The following is a 20,996-nucleotide window of genomic DNA, read 5'->3' as shown; positions in this document are numbered from 1 at the left end:
AGTAGCATTAGTGAATAGTTGTAGTAAGCAGTAGTGCTAATAGTGCTACGTATGTAAGGACTGTGGCCGTGAAAACCTGGTGTTAGGCGGCCACAGATCTCTGTATATAGTCTAAACCAAATATATTATATTATATTATATTATATCCTGATTTGAAAATACTTTGTCAGCAGAAATTAAATCCAGATTGAAACGTCTTTAACACATTTTAATAATATTAGTCAGTCTAAAATAAATTATATATAGTATTTGTCTAGTTTCTGCTTTAAAGTGTATTTTAAAAATGGGTTCTCCCCCCCCTCCCAGTGGTACATATTTATAAAATCAAAAGTTATAGCACGTAAATTAGTTTATCGTCTAGATGACAAATTCTCTTGTGAAATACGAGGTTATCACGGCGCTAAAGATGCAGATTGTGGTCTTATACCACTTACAAAAACACAAGGCATATCCACTCAGAAGACCAGAGTCGGCATACTTCCGCTTTATTCCCGCCTAAAAAAATTGTGTTTCATCAGTAATTTTTTTAATCACAGGGATAGAATCAATTTGGCCGTCCTCTCGCTCATAGAAAATGGAGAGCTGACGAAACTCAAGAACCGGTGGTGGTACGACAGAACGGAATGCAAGCACAGTGACAAACAGGCAAGTATTACACATCTTTTTTAATATTATCACATTTCATTAACGTTTGAATTCGAAAAAGTGGCACATCTCACAGGCTCTGTGTGTTGATCTTATTACTGAAACAAGCAGAGCGAAATTTTGCAAGTGTTTCTAAGATCTTCCTTGAAGAATATGTCAGGACGTCTTGAAGAAGCGTTCTCAACTCCAACAGTCGCACCCTCTCGTTCAAAGATGACAAAATACCAAGAGAACTGTTGAACCATCAACGTCTTCCTCCACTAATTTCTCATCATATTCTGGATGTAAACATGACAAGTACATTTTAATAATATCATCACCATCATCTTGGTCAAAATTATCTATTAATTTATCGGCGTGTTCTGATTAACTTTCTTATTTGTGATTTCGTCTCTTTTTGCTACAATTCAGATTTTTATATACGCCTATTCCCAATTTTGTTATTAATATTAAAATTATAAATTCAATGCAGAATTTCAAGTTGATGAAGCAGGAATTTGCTCTTTATTTTGAAAAAAATACCTTTTTTATATAAAATATAGCAGACATCAAACAGCTTATTAATTTATGGTGGGACGAACTAAGGATGATAAAATTTTCTGTGCCAATCATTTCACCCACCCTATATTTATTAATCCCACATGTAAATATACCAATCCCAACTAATGCAAGGATTTCTCACGTTAATCATTAAATTATCACGATGTTCCAAATTTATTTTGTACAATCAGCCCTATAACTGTATCGTCAGTACCAGTTCACAGGTTAATTTTCCAACACTTCACACAAATAAAAATCGACCTCTTAATTATCTTCTGAGATAGGGCGGAGGACAGCATATTTTTCGATAATAAAAGATAAAACTTTTTTAGACCCCCCCTCCCTCATTTATTCTTCTGAATTGTCAACGACTGAATCTACTCTTGCTGATGGTTAATAAAATTTCAACTGCCAGAGAATACAAAGACGGATGTCGTCCGGGAAGCCGCGCTGTGTAGTTTGGTAAATAATGATCGACGTTCAGAAAAGCTTCTCTGAAACGTCGGTCCGTATGTAACAGAATACACAGAAGACAGCCAGAGTATTCCGTGCCAGTCAGCGTGAGATGCCCGGATCTCATCTGGCAGAAGAAATCACTTCACTGAGTGGTCCCTCTATTTAAAAAGTTCGGGCCCCTTTCCTTTCCCGACTTGGGAACATCAGACGTAAGGAAAAAAACAATTTCATAATGTGTAGTAGAACGTTCGCAAGGGACGCTTTTTTTTTAACTTCCCTGAATAAGACACGAGATGCTGTTTGCTGGGAAACATTAGTTCGAATGAAACGTCAGTTACTGTCATCTCTTCATTTCTTCTGACATTTCGCCTTTTCTGATAACTTGACTCAAACGTCAGGGTCGTGATATTCGTTCTCCCTCCCAGTTTCTGCTTATACCGACATATATAGATCTAATTTATTCATAAACTCAGTATCTACATATCTTACAAAGAACATTTTGTTATCACACACAGTTCATGAACACCAATCACATTCGCAGACGTTTTCAGAATATTATATAATAAAGAGGCCTCATAATTTTATCTTATCCTCTTTAAATATTATTATAACAACACAGGCAGCAAGGGCTTATGGGGAAGGACACACAAGCATGGTAGAAATGCCTACAACATTTTATTTGGAAAACCTGAGGCGAAGAGGTCGCTTCGGAAACTTATTCTTAAATGGGAGGATAATATTAAATCGCAAGCGAAATAAATATATACCATTATGAATGTGGATTTCACTTAACCAATCAATACTCAATATAAGCATCGTTTATTTCAAGCATATAAGGTTCCTTAAGTCTTTCCGTGATGAGAGTTTAACAGGAAGGTATTATTAATTTTATATTTCATGGTAAATTACGTCACTATTCACTAGTAAATCCACACACCAAATACAAACGTACACACGTCTATAAAAAGGACCGGTTTTCGGGTCCTAAGTTACATAAATTATCTACTTTGTTTCATGGAATGTGTTAAGTGAAGTTAGGTTTGCTGAGGATTTGTCAAGGATATTACAGCTCTTACTAAAAGCTTGACAAGGGTTCTTGATGACAGTAACAAAGGCAGTACCCGAAACGTCGTTATGACACGTTATGTTATGGTATGTACCAAAGGACACGATGGTATTTTGTGGTGTCTGGTCCACAGGACGCATCACGAAATGAACTGTCTCTGAGTAATGTAGCGGGCATCTTCTACATCCTGATAGGAGGCCTGCTGCTCGCTATGGGAGTTGCTCTACTGGAATTCTGCTACAAGTCACACACAGAAGCATCACGAGCAAAGGTAACCGTGGCAAGCCACTGAAAAACCTCCCTGTCCGCGCACTCTTAATTTGAAATAGCAAATCAACATTCAAAGTCATAATAAATTGATGTAATATTTATTTTTATTAGCAATTAATTAATTATTGCTACGTTTTTGTCAGTTTTATACTGGTGATTACATTAACTGGTGGGTGAAACCAGATATACGATTGCAGTTAAATTCATCAAAAGAATCTATGTACTACTGCAGTTATGTTCATTATAACTGGCTTCTGTAACTGGATTTATATACAGTTATTTAAATATCTGGTACAATACTTAAGCCAGTTCCTGGAGAGATTATTTGGAGCAGGATAAATATTCATACTATAATTTCATTCTAAGCAATTTATGAAAGTAAGAAAGTCTGATTAAGTAAACTAAGAAACAGAAGGTTATGCTGGATTAAACAAAACTTATTTTACAATGTAGTAAAACTATAACAGAATAGTCTATATTTAATTACTGTGTTAAAGGTATATAATTGTGCATTAAACATCAGCGTCAGAACAATGTAATTACTAAGATTTACCACTGCAATGTCTGGTCTGCGCAAGACGAAACTACACCAGTATTTTGTAAAAATTAATGGTAACGCGGTTCGATAAACTATTCACTGCAGTGACATCGCGGGTTTATGACAAACGAGTTTCGCGAATAACTACCGCGGGTCCTATGCTGTCCAACTGAGCGAGTAATTATATGGAGGTCACGACATTTCCCAAGTTAGAAAAAGTTTAACTTAACGGCCTTATATTTCAATACTAATAAGAGTGAACAAAATAAACTTCCGCTAATATTTTCTTGTTATAACCTTTGTCTAACTGATCGCGTGCGTTTTCTCAGCGAGAGGCCTTAATTTGTAGCGCCCGGGGTCAAACTGCGCGGCCGCGGATAGGATACTGATGCCCCTCACGATACTGAAATAGAAGCAACGGACATTCTCAGAAGCGAGAAGCGTTAAGAGAGGGGAAATTTGCTTTGGCAGGGATCGACATTGACGGTGATAACTTGTGTCGCTCTTGCACGCAGATTCCACTGTCGGACGCGATGAAGGCCAAAGCCAGACTCACCATCGGCGGTGGCAGAGACTTCGACAACGGCCGGGTAAGTTTAACCGGAAGCTAGTTACTTCGGCACTCCGCTGCTGTGTGGCGCTGAACTCGTACCGCCTTGTGTCAGTTCCGTTTCCGGCCACGGAACAAAGGCTAGAGGAATTTCAAATCATCATTTGGTTTTTATCATTAGATTTTCTTAAGGATTTGATTATTATTGTTTTTCATCGGGTTAATTTTCACGTCTTCATTTCCCTTCTCTTTCATTTTCTTGTCCCGTTTCTCCATATTTGTTTCTTTCTTCAGTTCTACGGGCAGAAGGACAGTGACAGAATGCGCCAGTCACCTGTGTGGAGTATGACATCGAGTGAGTACTAAAATCCCCGACACAATTAAAACAAAATAAAACCTAAGCGTCACTTTCCTTTCCACAGAAAGAACACTCCAACCTCCATTCATCACACGACCCCTTCATGCACCCAAGCATTCATCAGGCCCTCTTCCGTTTCCGCCATTTTTGCTCCAAATTCATCGTTCAAAAATCGGAATCAAAAACTCACATTGACGGGATTGTGAGTTACGAGCAAATTCTCTGTCTCAGTAAAAAGTGTTTCTTCCTGACAAACACACATACAAAATAACACGAAACTTGAACTGAATAATAATCCAGTTCAAGTTAATTTTGGTCTTCTTGATTGTATCGCCTCAGAGTCTTGTAGGTGGTTACTCACATTTAGGAAGAACATAATTCCTCCATCTTCAAGGTATCAAAATAGAAATGTTAAGTTTATGACCACCTACACGGTGACACCCACAAACACGCAGAGGTCATAAAAAACATTTGCAAGAGTTATGACATCTGCACAGTGCCATTACATGGAATCAGAACCATTTTTCTTAAAAGGTCAGATAATTCAAAACTGTCAGATTTAATCTTAAAGTGAATGACTAATTCAAGGCTGACGATAAAACATGAAATTATCACAAAGATCTAGATTTTTTAAGAATGTGGATGTCTTCTTCAATGCTGCGATGATCGCCCTGATGATAGAGGCTGTAATTACCTGAGAAAGGTCAGTCAGTATGTAAGAGACTAAGCGGGAGTTAAGACCCTACAAAACAGAAATCTTGATGTCATAGACTCCCTGGAACACTCGTTTCGATTTTCCCCATTAAACACGGTAACCGCAAACACTTTATCGACCTGAGCACCGCTGCTTTGCATATAACCCTTTAAGGGTCATGCGATCACAGTCTTGAAGAGTTGCGTGAGAGAAACACGCCAACTCTCCACTTTGACATGAGATTTTTTACTTTAGAACTGCGATACCAGGCACGACACGGGCAGCGTTTCCGTTACGTCAGAAACATGACGCTATTCTGCTGTCATCTGTTCGTGGAGGCGCGACGGCAACATGCTTAAGAAACCAACATCTTCTTCAAGTAGTTACGCGTGACATTGCCCCGGAGCGTTTGTCAGAATTTCGCATCTGATCTTTGAACAAAGTAGCCTTACGTCAAACATCATCTACCATAATTTTTAATTCTGATCTACACTAATTTGTTTCTAACATAACGCACTCCGTGGAAAAGAATCCTTCACGAGAAGCTGATGGTCGCTCAGCAAGGCAAGAAATTCACTGCCTTTTTTTATTATTATTATTATTATTTATTTGACTGCAAATGGGTTTTTACCCGGTGGCAGTGGTCCTACAATAAGACACAAAACAATAAGACACAACAAAACATAAGACAACAAAAACAATAAGAAACAACAGAACAATGAGAAACAACAAAACAGTAAGACAAAAAGACATAACTCTAACTATGATTCGCTTTTCATTAAAATAAATCCGTGTATTTTTAGCCATAAGAGCGACTATTAGCTTATCAAGAAAGAATGCTGTATTGATTTAAATATAAGACTATGATTTGCAACTCAAATTTATCACGTAATTCACTATCTTAGATTCATTATAAATATGTACTTGAGTTTTCTGCTTCAAACTTGACGCATTCCTAATTTAAGTATTTCAGCTGAATTTAAATTAGTCTGTGAATCTGAATGCCTCTCCTCTGCCCCACACAATGACACAACAAACTTCTGCACACGTGTGAACCCACGTGTATAGTCCCACTGCATGAAACTGTCTAAAAAAATAACTCTATTCACCTTTTCCTAACGTATTGTGTATGAATTTAATAACATAAGGTATATTCACCTAACAGTTATTTTCATTACGCGACTTCGAAACGTAATATTAAGCTTTTTTCTAATCGTTTCTAGATTTATTCATACAAAAACAAAATTTGCCTTTACACATGCCAGGAAAATGGCTTATACGAGTAGATAAATACTAATTATTTTACGCGAGATATCCACTTCTCTTCCGAACACTTTAATCCTTCAAAGTGGGGAACGAAGCCGGTCTAAATAATATTCAAGAAATTAATTCCTCCCTCAAAGAAAAGACCGCACATCCTCATTACATAAACCAATTTGTTAACATCTAAAGATATGATCGCCGTTTACACCGAGAATTAAACGAAACCCTTAATACAATAGACAGATTTGTATCTTATATGCGTCATGTTTGTGTTTGATTAAATATATTTATTTTGTACAGTCTATACATAAACGTTTGAAGTTTATTGGTGTTGTAAAAATTATATAATATTAAAACATATTAAAAAATATAATGTAAAATCGTATTTACGATTAAGAGCGCTAATATAATATTTTACACAATAAAATGTTTTAATATTATATAATTTTTACAACACCAATAAACTTCAAACGTTTGTGTATAGACTGTACAAAATAAATATACAATAGACAGAGTTACTGACTCTTAAAGTACATGGTACATATAGTTACCACTAGAATTTAAAGTCTTAAATATACGATTGATTGCTTGATGGAATATGTGTCGTGTAGAAAAGCAGATGGAGTAACTTATGAACTAAAAGATATTTACAATTACGTCTACAAACTAAATACATTTGAAAACATACATATTTAAACATACATTGTGTAGCTTAGACGAGAAATACATATAAGATTTGAATCGTAAAACACGAAGACTTGGTACATATAGGCACAATAGGGCGGATAATGTAATCTTAAATAAAAGCATGGTACAAAGATGTGGATTTTACTGGATCTGAACAGGGTACGGTGGTCACACGGCAATGAACCTACGAGTTCAATAAAGGAGGAGAATTTGACTATCTGGCTCTTCAAGTAAAATTATACAGCATAAAGTGAATTTATTTAGACAAAATATCCCTCTGATTTCGAACATGCACCAGTTTCTCAAAAAAAAGACATTCAAATTCCGAAATAATGGACACAATAATCCTGGGTAACGTTTAATACCACATAAATGACGAGTGTGGGCTCTGGTAATACAACAAAGCTCTGTCCTACATTTCGAAAGCCATGATAAATGTTGTAAAGCGTGTCGATGTACTGTTCATTGTTCACAGTATTACACGCCGGCCAATCAAATCAACAGCGCAGAGGGTGACCAGGTTCACAACAACACGCACACCCAGGTCTGATGCGGTAAAGCACGAGCTGCATTCACACCCAGACACCGCATACGAGAATGTTTCTACTGCTGATGCTGCTTTAAGTGACGTTACTCAGTACATTCTTACCCAATTCCATCGCCCACATTTAGAGAAATACTATCAGAAAATACAAATGTAAGTGCCTCCACAAATATCATTCAGACCCGCCAGCGACTCTTGTCCATAAGAAATGCAACTCTGAGCGATTGCAGGAACTGTCAGCGTGCGTTACATTCGTCCTGACCGGATGTCCAGTTAATCCAACAGGTAATCAGATGTACACATGAAAACACTGACGAGGAAGCCACACACGAAAAAGATGTCACTTGAAACTCCTACCGTATATTACAGATGTATAAGTTCATACCGTCAGCATATTCTTCAAAACCATTTGTTTCGCGTGTGTTATTTTTTGATTACACTTTAACTGCTGCGTTATACGAGCATTACAGCCCTCTTTAAATATTTGAATTATTAAATACGAGATTATAGTAACACGAAATCCAAATAATGTATGTGAATATACGTGTTTGTACTGTATAAATTTATCTACATCATCTGGCTTCTGCAATAATACAAAGTCAAGCTACTGATAATACATTTATAATACTGTAAAACTCATAATTTCCATTTGATCTTGGAATAAGAGACAGTTTTGCGAGGTGTTAAGAAGGTACTTATTCAGATATCTCTCGTATAAAATGTACTGCAATATAATATGATCAGAGCTGCAAAAGACTGGACTAGTATAAATTCTGTAATGAATCTTAAGGAAATTATGTACCTAATGAGATAACTGACCACAGCCTTCGTATGAATTACCAGGCTATAGAAGAAACAAGAGAATTGAAATTTGTCAAATCAACAAGAGGAATTATGAAACAGTGAACAGTGGCAACGTATTTAAACATTAACACGGCCATGACCGTGCTCGTGTGACGTACGACAAAACGTTCGCTTCATTATTTAAAACAATTTTTATTAAATATTTTAGAACGTATATTATAAGAGATTAAGATCAGAACATTTCAGGCTTAAAGTATCTCACTGTTTACATATGAATTTCAACTGACTTATGATATAACACGAGTTCGTATTTTTTACAAATCCAATTTAACATTTTGTTCCTGCAGGAATGACAAGAAAAATTGAAAGTTATTACAGTTATATAAACACAGAAGTGCAAATGATGTCTCGTGCCATGATTCCCTAGACAGACCCAAAGAAAAATGTGCAGACACACTTAAAAACATTTACTTCCTAGTTGAATTCCGATACATCCATTGACAAGTGCATAATTGGTAATCCTGAAACCACCGCTTATTTATTAAAATGTTACGAATGCAAAACAAAAACAGACCCCTTAAATACATATTTCATAAAACAGTTCGAACATACAAGAAGAATAATTGATATGTTTGGAAGAAATCAATACATGATATTTGAATTAATCAACTGACTGACATTTGGGTAGAATCGTTAACTATTCAGGTTTCGCTTGGTATTGAAGCAGCCAGCATCGATAAACAAACAAGGAAATAAAAATAGTGTGGGTGCAGGTGTTAGGTAGGAACATGGCGTCGTCCTCCCGTCAATGAGACGGGTAATCACATAAATTCTAAAAACCATTTACAATGGACAGTCAAGGGACGGTCTTAGCGATGTGTTGAAGCTTCAGAGAGGTAGCATACTTCGTGAACGCCGTGTAGTCTGACGTGAACAAGTACATCACAGGGAGAAGAATAAGAAGAAGGCCAACTTTAATGACGCTGTTGCTCAAGATTTGAGAGAATTTCCTGAATGGAAAGATATCATTGATGATATCCTGTTTATAACGCGGCAAGGACTACGGACTTAAACCCTGGAGATGGAGGCGGTATGTTCCTCAGAAAAGTTGATATCTACTCAGAAGCCCACATGGTGTTACAACCCAGAAAACCAAAAATTGAAATCTTCGCCGTCGAGAAAACTTCATTATCTCTAAGATTTAAGAAACAGTTGAACTGGCTACTGCGTCCAATCTGGAGGAAGAAATATTGACTGCAACTTCAAATTCCACAAAGTTCTTTTAATATCTGACTCCTCGGTGTTATAAAGATATTGAAGCTAAACTTTTATATTAATTTGTGCATTTAAAACTCATGTCACACACACAGGCATTCTGCCACGTACGAAACCTCTCTGACATTCAATTATAGAACGTAAGCTCCCCGCGTTCATCTGTAAAACTCTACACATACTACTGTTAACACCCACTAAATGATCAGTTACGAATATGACAAAGAAACTTTTGTGCTGGAAAAGTGTGTAGACGTTCAGACTGTTTCCAAACGTTTCCATGAACCACAAGTTTTACTGAAGATGATTGTGTTTTGTTACCGAAGATTCATATCGTGTTTTGAAATATCGTTTAGGATATTAGACAAGTTTAAAACATCTGTGTTTTAGATGTTTGCATTCAACGTCATTAAGATATTAATGTTATAAACTACTATATGTAGTCATCGTTTCTCTATCTGTAAGTAGTTTCACCTCTTCCCACACTCCAGAATCACCCATACCCGAAACAACGTTGTCACGAAGAATTTTACAAGACAAATGGCCCATTACTGACTGTACAATAAATATTACCAATTGCTTTTGATCTAGAAATTCCTAAGAACCACCTTTACATTTCAAAACTTATCTGTCTACAAAGCTGTGTAAGTACATTACCAGGTCAATTATCTGTACATTTGTACCGTCACAACATCACAACTGCAACAAAGAAATACATTTCATTGTACCATAAAAATATGAATTAATTTATAATATGAAATATCAAAAATTGCATCAACTCTCGTGTCATTGAGCGATCATTGTATCCACTAAACAGAGTTGTCTTAAACTCAAATATCTGCAATGGTTGTGTTACTTATTTATGTAAACCGTGTCCCATAATTATCTTTACAAATTTAACACTTAATAACCAAATAATGAGATGAGATATCACAATGCTGTTTTGACGTAAATACGTCTATAAGGAATGGTCATTCGGCAAGAAAGTGTAACGAAAAAGTGTAAGATGGTTACCTAGGGAACGTCGTGTTTACTCGGAATTGTTGTTACCTATAAAACATTACATTTCATTACTTTACATTACATTCAGCTACCACAGACCCATCTTAAGCGTAACTAATTCAAGTTAAATAAGCAAAGTCTTAATCAAACTTATCTCAATTGTAAAGCATGTATAAAGGAAATATTTAGAATAAAGCCAATATACAAACTTCCTTTCCGTATAGACGTATTTACGTCAGATTCTCCGGAACCGTGGTTCCACTATCACTTTCTTCCATATGAAAGTGTAGTATAACAACTTTGAGAGTTACTCTTTCATATTAAAAAAAACCGCATTGTGATATCTCATCTCATTACTTGGTTATTAAGTGTTAAAGTTGTAAAGATAATTATGGGACACGGTGTATTTTAAGTACTACTTTATTTGTGATTTCTTCATACTAGTACTCTTTTAACCCTTTGAAGTTGAAGTTCGTCTAAATAATATTTAAGAATTCAGTCCGTACCGCAAAGAAAACACGAAAGTTCACCGTTACAGACATCATCTGGTTTATGCTGTTCGAGTGAACAAACTACGGCCTTGGAAGAAACTGGGTGTATTACGTAGATACAGTATTTGGAACATAAAGGACGAGGCATGACAACGCTGATATTTATTTCTCTAATTTTAAAAACCATAATTTGAAAATTTCAAAGCACAAAATTACAGATTAATTTCGCATTTGAATTTTAATTGTTTATTTGTTATCTCAAATACTGTTACAGGCACAACAACTGCTTTTGAACGCCTTCAACGCGCCAGTAGCTCAGAACGTTTCGTCCAATAAAATTCTGTTCATAAAAATAACAGGATTGCACTTAGCGATTGTTTACAGCAAGCTTTTCCTAGCACGAAAGCGTTGTTAAGAATTTTCATTGTAATTTTTTTTAAAAATAAAATGTCACAGAATCAACACAGGCTCTTGAATTAGGACGACCCGATTACCGGATAAGATAGCAACGCTCAGTTTAACGCGCTGAATACTCATTTCCTTGAGCGTTGGTTCCGACCACTTAGCCCACAGCTATAACAATACGTCGTCGTGACCTTAAAACTTCCATTTTTAGGGGTGTCCAAATGGATACATATACAGTCTTCACGAAGGATGGCATTATCACTGACGGTGGGTCCTTAGTAACCCATCCATCACTTCAATCATTGCGACGTCACAATCATCTGTCCCAAATGTTCATATCCATGTTAACTAAACAATGCCACGAAATACGAAGGCTTAAATAAAAAAATATATCACGTAAGATCAGTAGATTCAAGTAAGTTACACTGATTTTGAAACATTAGCAAAATAACTGTTTTTCGTATTGATATCATAACAAACTTATTTTCAGACAGAATTTCGTCGATACAGATTGGCGGAAAATATTGAATTTGTCTAAAACCATCTTGTTTCGGTAAGACATGACTTTCCGAAGCTTCAAGTATGGACATGATTGATTATCAGTGTTATTACATTTTAAATTTCATCACGTTAAACGGGTTAAGAACAGATCATTAGGTTGAATTAAGTGTTGTAATTAAATAAATCTGGAAATTAAAAATTATCGAACTACAGAGAACCCAATAAAATGTGTAAGGCTCCTATGTTCGAGAAAAAAAGTAATAAATCACGTAAATGAAATCTCTAATATTTCTTCACTTCAACAAAATCACTAAACTTTAACCATGAATCTCACAAATAACGGAAACCGTTTTCCACCACAAAGACGAAATTCACGAAAATTGTAACGTAAATCAAAAAAAAAAAACATAAATCAGATGATCTGTCACGAATTCAAATTCAAATCAAATAAATTAAGCCTGTTCATATGATACGAACAAAAGTATTTCTATGGGTTAAGGATGAATTACCCTGATCAAGCCATACAGATGTGTGCAAAGAAAATAATGGACCTGCTTTATGAATGAAATGTTGTCAAATATTTTAACTTACAATTATTTACGTTTCAAAAGAATAAAGTCTTAAACTATTTTAAGCACAGAAGCATACTGTAAGTCTTACATTAGCTAATTACCAATGAGTACTGGAAACACGATTTAAAGAATTTAAGATAATTTAATAAAAGGTTTGTTTCTTTGAAAACGAAGCCGTCATATAAAACCACTTTAAGGCATTTGTATTTTAGAAATAATTTACATTTCAATGAGGACTGGAGTCAGTATTGAAATCATTACAACAATTAACTATAATGACGGTATAAAGTAGTTCAGAATAATCCTTAATGTCCAGTTAGACATTTTCATAAAAGAATTAAGACGAACGGAGTTTGGTATTTGTACATACAAACAATATAAAGTCTTCTAGGGTATGGCGTAGCTACTTATTTGTACACAATTATTAAATATTTACGTTGTAATAGAACACATTTGTACAGAAATCCAGTTGTCAAATAAATCTGTTGAATCCGTACACTGTTTCTCAATGCTTCGCTTTAGTATCGTGGCTGAAGAATCTCTAATACACCGACGTAGTATGTGACCCGTCGAACCTTTTTTGTCTTGAAGACGAAGACATTTTATCGTTAGCTTGTCATAGACGCGTATCTTTGAATACCGAAGGCGAAAATTATACGTAATATCCTTAAACCCAAGAGCACTTGTCTTTACAGTAATCAGCTGCAAAGATATTAGTCAGAATTTTACCCATTCCTTCTATTTTTATTTAGTGTCCTGTCTGACGACAGGTCCATATGAACAGGATCCTTCCATCCTTTTCTCGGACTGGGACCTGTTCATATACGTTCTTGGCAGATGATCCAGAAGTGGTTTGCCATTGCCTTCTTCTGTGTGTGAATGGAGTAATTGTTGGGATGCCACGGAGGAAAACTCCGTGTTGCCTAGACCACGGCCTTGCCCAACACAAGTTATAAATTCGGGCACCGCCGGGAATCGAACCCGAGACCCCCCAGGATTACAAGGCCAGCGTTCTAACCGCTAGACCGCCTCATCTTATTATTATTAGTGTTCTGTCTGACGACAGGTCCATATGAACAGGATCCTTCCATCCTTTTCTCGGACTGGGACCTGTTCATATACGTTCTTGGCAGATGATCCAGAAGTGGTTTGCCATTGCCTTCTTCTGTGTGTGAATGGAGTAATTGTTGGGATGCCACGGAGGAAAACTCCGTGTTGCCTAGACCACGGCCTTGCCCAACACAAGTTATAAATTCGGGCACCGCCGGGAATCGAACCCGAGACCCCCCAGGATTACAAGGCCAGCGTTCTAACCGCTAGACCGCCTCATCTTATTATTATTAGTGTTCTGTCTGACGACAGGTCCATATGAACAGGATCCTTCCATCCTTTTCTCGGACTGGGACCTGTTCATATACGTTCTTGGCAGATGATCCAGAAGTGGTTTGCCATTGCCTTCTTCTGTGTGTGAATGGAGTAATTGTTGGGATGCCACGGAGGAAAACTCCGTGTTGCCTAGACCACGGCCTTGCCCAACACAAGTTATAAATTCGGGCACCGCCGGGAATCGAACCCGAGACCCCCCAGGATTACAAGGCCAGCGTTCTAACCGCTAGACCGCCTCATCTTATTATTATTAGTGTTCTGTCTGACGACAGGTCCATATGAACAGGATCCTTCCATCCTTTTCTCGGACTGGGACCTGTTCATATACGTTCTTGGCAGATGATCCAGAAGTGGTTTGCCATTGCCTTCTTCTGTGTGTGAATGGAGTAATTGTTGGGATACCACGGAGGAAAACTCCGTGTTGCCTAGACCACGGCCTTGCCCAACACAAGTTATAAATTCGGGCACTGCCGGGAATCGAACCCGAGACCCCAGCGTTCTAACCGCTAGACCACCGTGGTTGGTCCATTCCTTCTATATGCATATAAATAGCATTCAGACCAGATATTTCTCCTCTGGTTTGTTTATCCATAAATTTGCTAAATTTCGAACTTAATATTGGATATGCCGGAACAGTAGCACGCACCTAAAACGTTTCCGGCTGTAAACAGTACATCATATTGAACGGAAGTTACATACATTAACAGCATTCTTACATACCGTAGGATAATTAATATTTCAAGACAAAGTAAGTTAGATTCACACGAAAATCAATTAGGCAATGTTAATGGTAGTAGTGAAATGCGCAATATGGATGTGCGTATGGGTTATTGACTGACTGGTTTGTTGGTTATTTAACGACACTCTGTCAATAAGACGGGTTACACGACTAGAAAAGAAATTAAATTCCGAGGAGAACGCCTTAAATTAGGCCACGACGGCACATGAAACTTTCGTTATCAACCCTGAAGAGGGCGGCGAAAACAGTCGTCGAAACGCTGGATTACATTTTCATACTTGCACCCGATCGTAAAGGAAGACCTTGCTGCAACTTCGAATCTGATATTCTAAGACCTGCTCTCACGATAATGTTTAGATTTCGCCGGTGTGCCTTCTCAGAACTGCGTCATAGTAGGGAGAGGGTGCCAGAAGGATGGGGGCCGAGCCCTGACCCCACAAATTTCACCTCCTCCACCCAGAAACCAGGCACATGGTCAGCATTGATCTAGCTCCCTCACCCGGCGATGACGTCAGGCGTGACGTAGCAAACCAGCGATGTGCGAGAATTTAATGGCCGATGTTCGCGAATTTATACCGATTTCCAGACTACCCTGAGTACAAAAACCGAGTCCGCCACGCCCTCTGTTCTTGCCTCTGCACCGACACCGCCGCCTGCGACCCGAACTTCCGTCTAGATGAATTATTACGAGTCATAATTATTTCGAAACGACAGTATTAAATCAAATACATGAATAAATTAAGCAAAGATTGGACGGTGGAGTAAATGCTTCATACCATAGAACTCCGTCATACTTTGTCTTCCAATCCCCTGCCATATACGTAAGATTAAAGTACACAGGAACGTGAAATTCGTAGATAAACACTAACGTTTCGGAGAAACATACTGAATCCATCTTCATGACCCAGAAGAACATCGTCATTTTCAGCACCAAGGGTATCGAAAACCTCACATAACATCACGTGTAGCCACTGCAGCTTCCACAGCGACTGACATGTCGTCAATATTCCTCTGGGTTACGACGCCATGTGGAATTGTAGGTTCACATTCAACATTATAAAGCACTCGTAGTTAATAAAATGTACAGCAATTTCTAACCAGAAGCGGTTTTATCACCTGAGGATTTCATGTACCTAAGGTTTTCCACCTGTAAAGAATTTTCTGAACAGCGATAATTATATTAATCTCCTCGTGTTTTCTAACTTTCTTTTCAGGAAAAAGCTCATTTTATATAACTTTGGCGGGAAGAAAGTTATAAGACGGAGATTACTTTTCCTTTTCAGCCTAGTGGTAACTATACGTCCGACCTGTTTCAATAAATCTTAATTTCGTATTTATGGAGTTTGTATTATTCTCTCTGTAAAACAGATATTATTCATTTAAACAGCGTTAACCGCTTAAATATTGTTTTCTTTGAGGTACGGAATGAATTCTTAAAGATTATTTAGACGTGTTTCGGCTTCAAAGGGTTGATGACACCCGTCTGTTCGTTACCGTGCTCAGAAGAGCCCGCCACTAACAACTATATTATCATCCGATATAACAATACGCCACCAAAATTGTAACTTAATTTAAGCTTTGTTTACATTTCTAATTTTTCCCATTTTCAGCTTATCACAATTTCTTAAGACACGGAGTGCGTAGTCCGTTCTCTCGATACGCATTGACGTGTTTCAGACGATCAACCATAACTTGCACGAGTCTGCTCCGGTAGCCGAAAAGACTCTAGATTAAACGGACGCCACCGTACCCCACTTGTAAGAAAATCGGAACACACCAGCCGTGTCTACTACTGAGCCCGTGGTTGGTGGTATCAAAGCACGGCCACTTCCCAGAAACACTCGATAATCCCACAGGATTTTCTTCCTCGAAAATCAGATCAATCCTCCTCACTGCCACGGCACACACGGACTAAACAAACATCTGGAACAGCCGTGCGATTTAAGACGCAAATCTGAAAGGTCAGCTGAGGCTTAAGAAGACATAAACCAACGTAATATAATATTAAAAATACAACAACAAAAAATCTAGAAAAAACAAGTAGCGGGGAGAGGGGCAACAATAGTTGCGTGGTACGAAGCAAATAGTTCGCAATCTGCGCACTTTCATTTTCACTCCAGTTTAACTCGACCTTCCCTCATTTTATAAAAAACTAATCTTTTCCGTGGCCCTACTGATGACTTAAGAGCAACCTAAGTTATTAATACACAGTTTATGAGTGTATTAACTACTAATAGTAACACACACACATAGTACCTATATGAGGAAATTGGTTGAGAGGGAGTAAACTGGATTAAAGTGGCTCAGGATATGGATCAGTGACTGCCTCGTGTGATAATAAAACATTTACGTTCCAAGAGACGGAGAGATTTTTCATCTATCTATTAACTACGAGCTTATGAAGAACATTTGTGTTCCACGGATTCTGTTACACGAGTCTACAGTACGCCTATTACAATGAATCTTGTGACTCAGGATTACAGGAATACCTCCAGGTAGATACTCCCGCATAGTACCTTAAAATCGGTTACGACCACTTCCGTATATATATATAAACATTTCAAATTCATATTTTACTATCACTCCACTTATGCAGTTTAAAAAGCATCGTTAAATAACTGAAGAGTCAACTCCGTCTCATTTCTGTTGCAGTGTTTAATTACGTCAATAAGTTTCTTTGTGCTTCAAGCTCTAACCTTAAGGAATGAATCAGACGCGTTCCTCTAAAATGTTTGTAACCACCTGACAGCCTTCGCGGCGTCACAGCCCACAAGGCCACAATCGATAACTTCACTGCCGTGAGAACCACGAATCTCAGACCGACATAACAGTATTTGTGTTACAAAAGATCTTCATTTACACTTTAAAACCACTATCACTATAAGCATACGTAACAGCCAAATAATTAACAAAGTTAAAATTCCTCAACCTCTGGTCCCTTTCTTACGTTCAATCATCATATTTCAGACTCAATGCCTATAAGAATAATGAGACAGACAGAGAGAGTACTTTATAAAAATACACTATTTCCTTCCTCTTACTGATGACTCCTATTTTAATTGCATCTAAAACGCGACTACGTAATTTAATCTCGACATCATTACATGAGACGTTACAATAATAATACCATACCTTAAAAGTGCCATTAGTACGCTGGAGATACGAGGGCGGGTAACCTAGCAACGAACTCTCAAGAATTAATACGTAGCAACCGGCGTTATCACAACGTAATAATTCTCTGAATTAATGCAAAATCTGACATAAGTCACAATGAATGACCAGAGTTTTATTCTCATACTCTTGTGTCTAGACAGGGACTGGTAGAGGGCTTTGATTACTTCGGTGATGAACCTTCCGGTTACCTAAGCCACCTAGTTAGTTAGTTAAGGCTCGATTTGTTATTACAAGCACAGTAGCACAAACATTGCTTCATTAAAACTGTACAGGTTATCTGATCTTAAACCAGAAAACAGTAAATTTATTCAAATAATTTAAACAACACACCTTCGACAAAAAAAAATCTGTAGATTTTGTACAATCGAGGTAACCCAATTTAACAATACATAAGCACGTAATACAGGGAAATGCGCTCAGGGATTCGACGTCATCGCCTCATAGTCAGCGGACAATTGAAACGCTCGTACTGTACAGCAGTCTCATACTTGTGCTAATTGCAAAACATTTTACCCCCTGAAGATGACTGTCTACTGGGATGTTACGCCGTATAGTCTGCTAGAAATTACCAACGACTCATAAGCCCTGATGATGGAGGCAGTAAGGCCTTTTATACAGGGATACACGGCGCATCATCCCAAAAGTCACATTCGTAATCTCCGCCGTGAGAACCTAAAATCTCGCCAACTTATTCCTTTTTTTTTTTAATACACAAATACATCTGTGAAGGAAGTTATTTACACAAAGGCAGAGACGTGTTATAATAAAAGGCGAATTAGTATTGGACAGAATTAAAGTTGTCCCCATGCTAAAACAATAGGCTTCAAGGGGGACACAGACCTCCCAATTCCCGATGTTTGAGCGACCAAGAAGCACGCTCTGCTACCATAATCAACTCTAACCTTTTGTATATACTGACATTTAGAAAAGGTAATATCGACTGTACACAGTCGATATTACACTGAGCCAATATGTCCCAATGATTGTGCTGTGTGAGATAATGGCTTACTTTTTACATTACATCAGGCATAAACATCATGTTTAAAAACGATTCCGTAAGGCAGGCTTGTACATTGGAAAGTTACATGCAGACAGAGAGTCAAATACGAATAACAAGTTTATGTTATCAACATATTTACAGAGACCACACACGTGTTCAGAGAAGAAATGAGTAATTATGTACTCACCATGTACCCAAACGGTTCAGAAGACTGAAGGAAGAACCTCCAGCTCCATTTTCAATTTGGCTTTGACAAAACACTCACAAAAGAAAGCAGATTAAAGTATGCATCGTTTCTTCAAACGCCCCATAATTAACATTCATTCACAGCAACTTTCCGCGAAACTTACTTTCAAGAGAATGACAAAACTTGTTCTCAATGCGAGCCCGAAACACTCTACCGACACACGTTCAAATTCTTGTACTTAAGATACGTTACAGTGATGTTTAAACACAGATTTATTGTGCACTACGCGTTAAACTATAACACACCGACCACAACATGTCTTACTTAACACGCGCAAAACTCTTTCCCACGCAGTCCAACTCGTCACGCCGCCATATTCCCCACTGACAAAAGAAACGTGAAACAGCGAAATGTGATAGTGCACTGTTTCGGGTGCGTTCAAGAAGCTTGTTAAGACATGTTGAAACAAAGCGACAATCATGTAAGGCGTAGCGACATGAATGTAGTTTATACTACGTAATTTTTACAAAGGTAAAATTTTAACGAGGGTATATTAAGACGGACGATACCTACGAGAAAGGCAATAAAGACCAAAAAAAACCCTGAATTTTACAGAATCATAAATACTACTAGAAACATTAAACAAGAAGATAAATGCGTTGTGTTTCTGGAGGGTCACTACGCCTTGAAGAAGAATGGAGGGTAATATCCAATAAATATCAATCACAGGACAATAAAAGGACGGAAGTAAGTGGTCATCTTCAAACTCCAGCTGCGTTTCTTTGCATTGGGTAGAAAGAGGCTTAGTGGAATGACAACCATTCATATAAAATGTACGTAACTATATAACTAGTAAAGTCTCTTCCAAGAATCAAACTCTGGTCTACAGAACATCGCGTTTTATAATCTCTGTCCAGAGATTCCTATACCACTTCCGGCCACGTCATAATAACGGCGTATATAACCTACTCAACTGATGAAGATACTTTTGGCTACTGAAGTACCTTACCACGCTACTCAGAAATGTTCTCTAATAAAATCAGTCATTAGCGAGACATTTGTCATTGTCCACAGCGATAAGTTACTTGTAAAATACTGACGATATTAACGAAGCATGTTTAGAAACTTCTCTTTTCGCCAGAACCGCAGAAAACATATGTGAGACACAAGAACATCGGTGAGCCGCGTGTTGAGAACCCCAGTGAATTTTGTGTGTTAAGATGCGCGGTGTCGGGATTACGTGTGAACCCACGGGGCCATGGAAAACGGACGGACCAACAACGCGCGCCTGCTATCACCTATGCGGCTTCCCGCCCAACATACGAAGACAACTAGAAAAGTGTCGTCTCTTTTTTACTACACTCATTGACTTTTAGTGCAGACAAGTGGGCGTGAAAAGTTTATGGCTTTCGTACATAATAACGACATGGACACACAAGCACATGGTCTCATTTTGTCCTAAATAAGATGCAAAGCATCTCGAAAATTACTATATTACTTTCAGAAATAATTATGCGGTGTTCAACAAAATAGCTTCCGTATTTCGAATTATAGTAATGTACGAATCGAAAACGCCAAGAGACAATTTTAATCACAGAGAGGTAATTTGTAGGATGTTAACGTAATTATAATATTAAAATGTACCTTAAGAAGTACAAAGTAAAAGTATCTTGGGATAAATATATACTGAACAAATGTGGTGTGTCAATGTGAACTGGATTAATCTGGCTCACTACAAGGTCCTGTGGCGGGGTATTATGAAGAGTAGGGTCCCATAAGGAACAGCGATGAGTAGAAAAAAGTTCCTTACAAATGATTCTGTTATAAGGATTCAGTATATTACACTCAACAA

At 37.6% G+C, this 20,996-nt stretch overlaps 1 protein-coding gene and 1 long non-coding RNA gene across 3 annotated transcripts in view; one reads left to right on the top strand and one right to left on the bottom strand.

The window, feature by feature from the left end:
- The window catches only part of LOC110829553 (glutamate receptor 1-like), a 166,604-nt gene extending 153,450 nt beyond the window's left edge, over nucleotides 1-13,154 (top strand). Inside the window, exons 16-20 of one of the 2 annotated variants that reach the window (XM_087346211.1) lie at nucleotides 537-645; nucleotides 2,841-2,978; nucleotides 4,031-4,105; nucleotides 4,360-4,420; nucleotides 7,543-13,154. In XM_087346211.1, coding sequence (XP_087202337.1) covers nucleotides 537-645; nucleotides 2,841-2,978; nucleotides 4,031-4,105; nucleotides 4,360-4,420; nucleotides 7,543-7,583 — 424 coding nt within the window. In that variant the 3' untranslated portion in view covers nucleotides 7,584-13,154. The remainder of the gene's footprint in view (nucleotides 1-536; nucleotides 646-2,840; nucleotides 2,979-4,030; nucleotides 4,106-4,359; nucleotides 4,421-7,542) is intronic. The other variant, XM_087346212.1, reaches the window with a different exon arrangement.
- Nucleotides 1-19,518, bottom strand: part of LOC147874174 (uncharacterized) — a 128,101-nt gene extending 108,583 nt beyond the window's left edge. The window contains exon 1 of the long non-coding RNA XR_015534453.1: nucleotides 19,145-19,518. This is a non-coding gene — a long non-coding RNA (uncharacterized LOC147874174). The remainder of the gene's footprint in view (nucleotides 1-19,144) is intronic.
- Between the last annotated feature and the right edge of the window lie 1,478 nt (nucleotides 19,519-20,996).

This window comes from Zootermopsis nevadensis, unplaced genomic scaffold (assembly GCF_977971745.1).
Source record: "Zootermopsis nevadensis isolate Lab colony 2312 unplaced genomic scaffold, Znev_1.0 Znev_ptg000010l, whole genome shotgun sequence".
NCBI classification, from domain to species: Eukaryota; Metazoa; Arthropoda; class Insecta; order Blattodea; family Termopsidae; genus Zootermopsis; species Zootermopsis nevadensis.
This window is presented reverse-complemented; position numbering and strand designations above follow the sequence as displayed.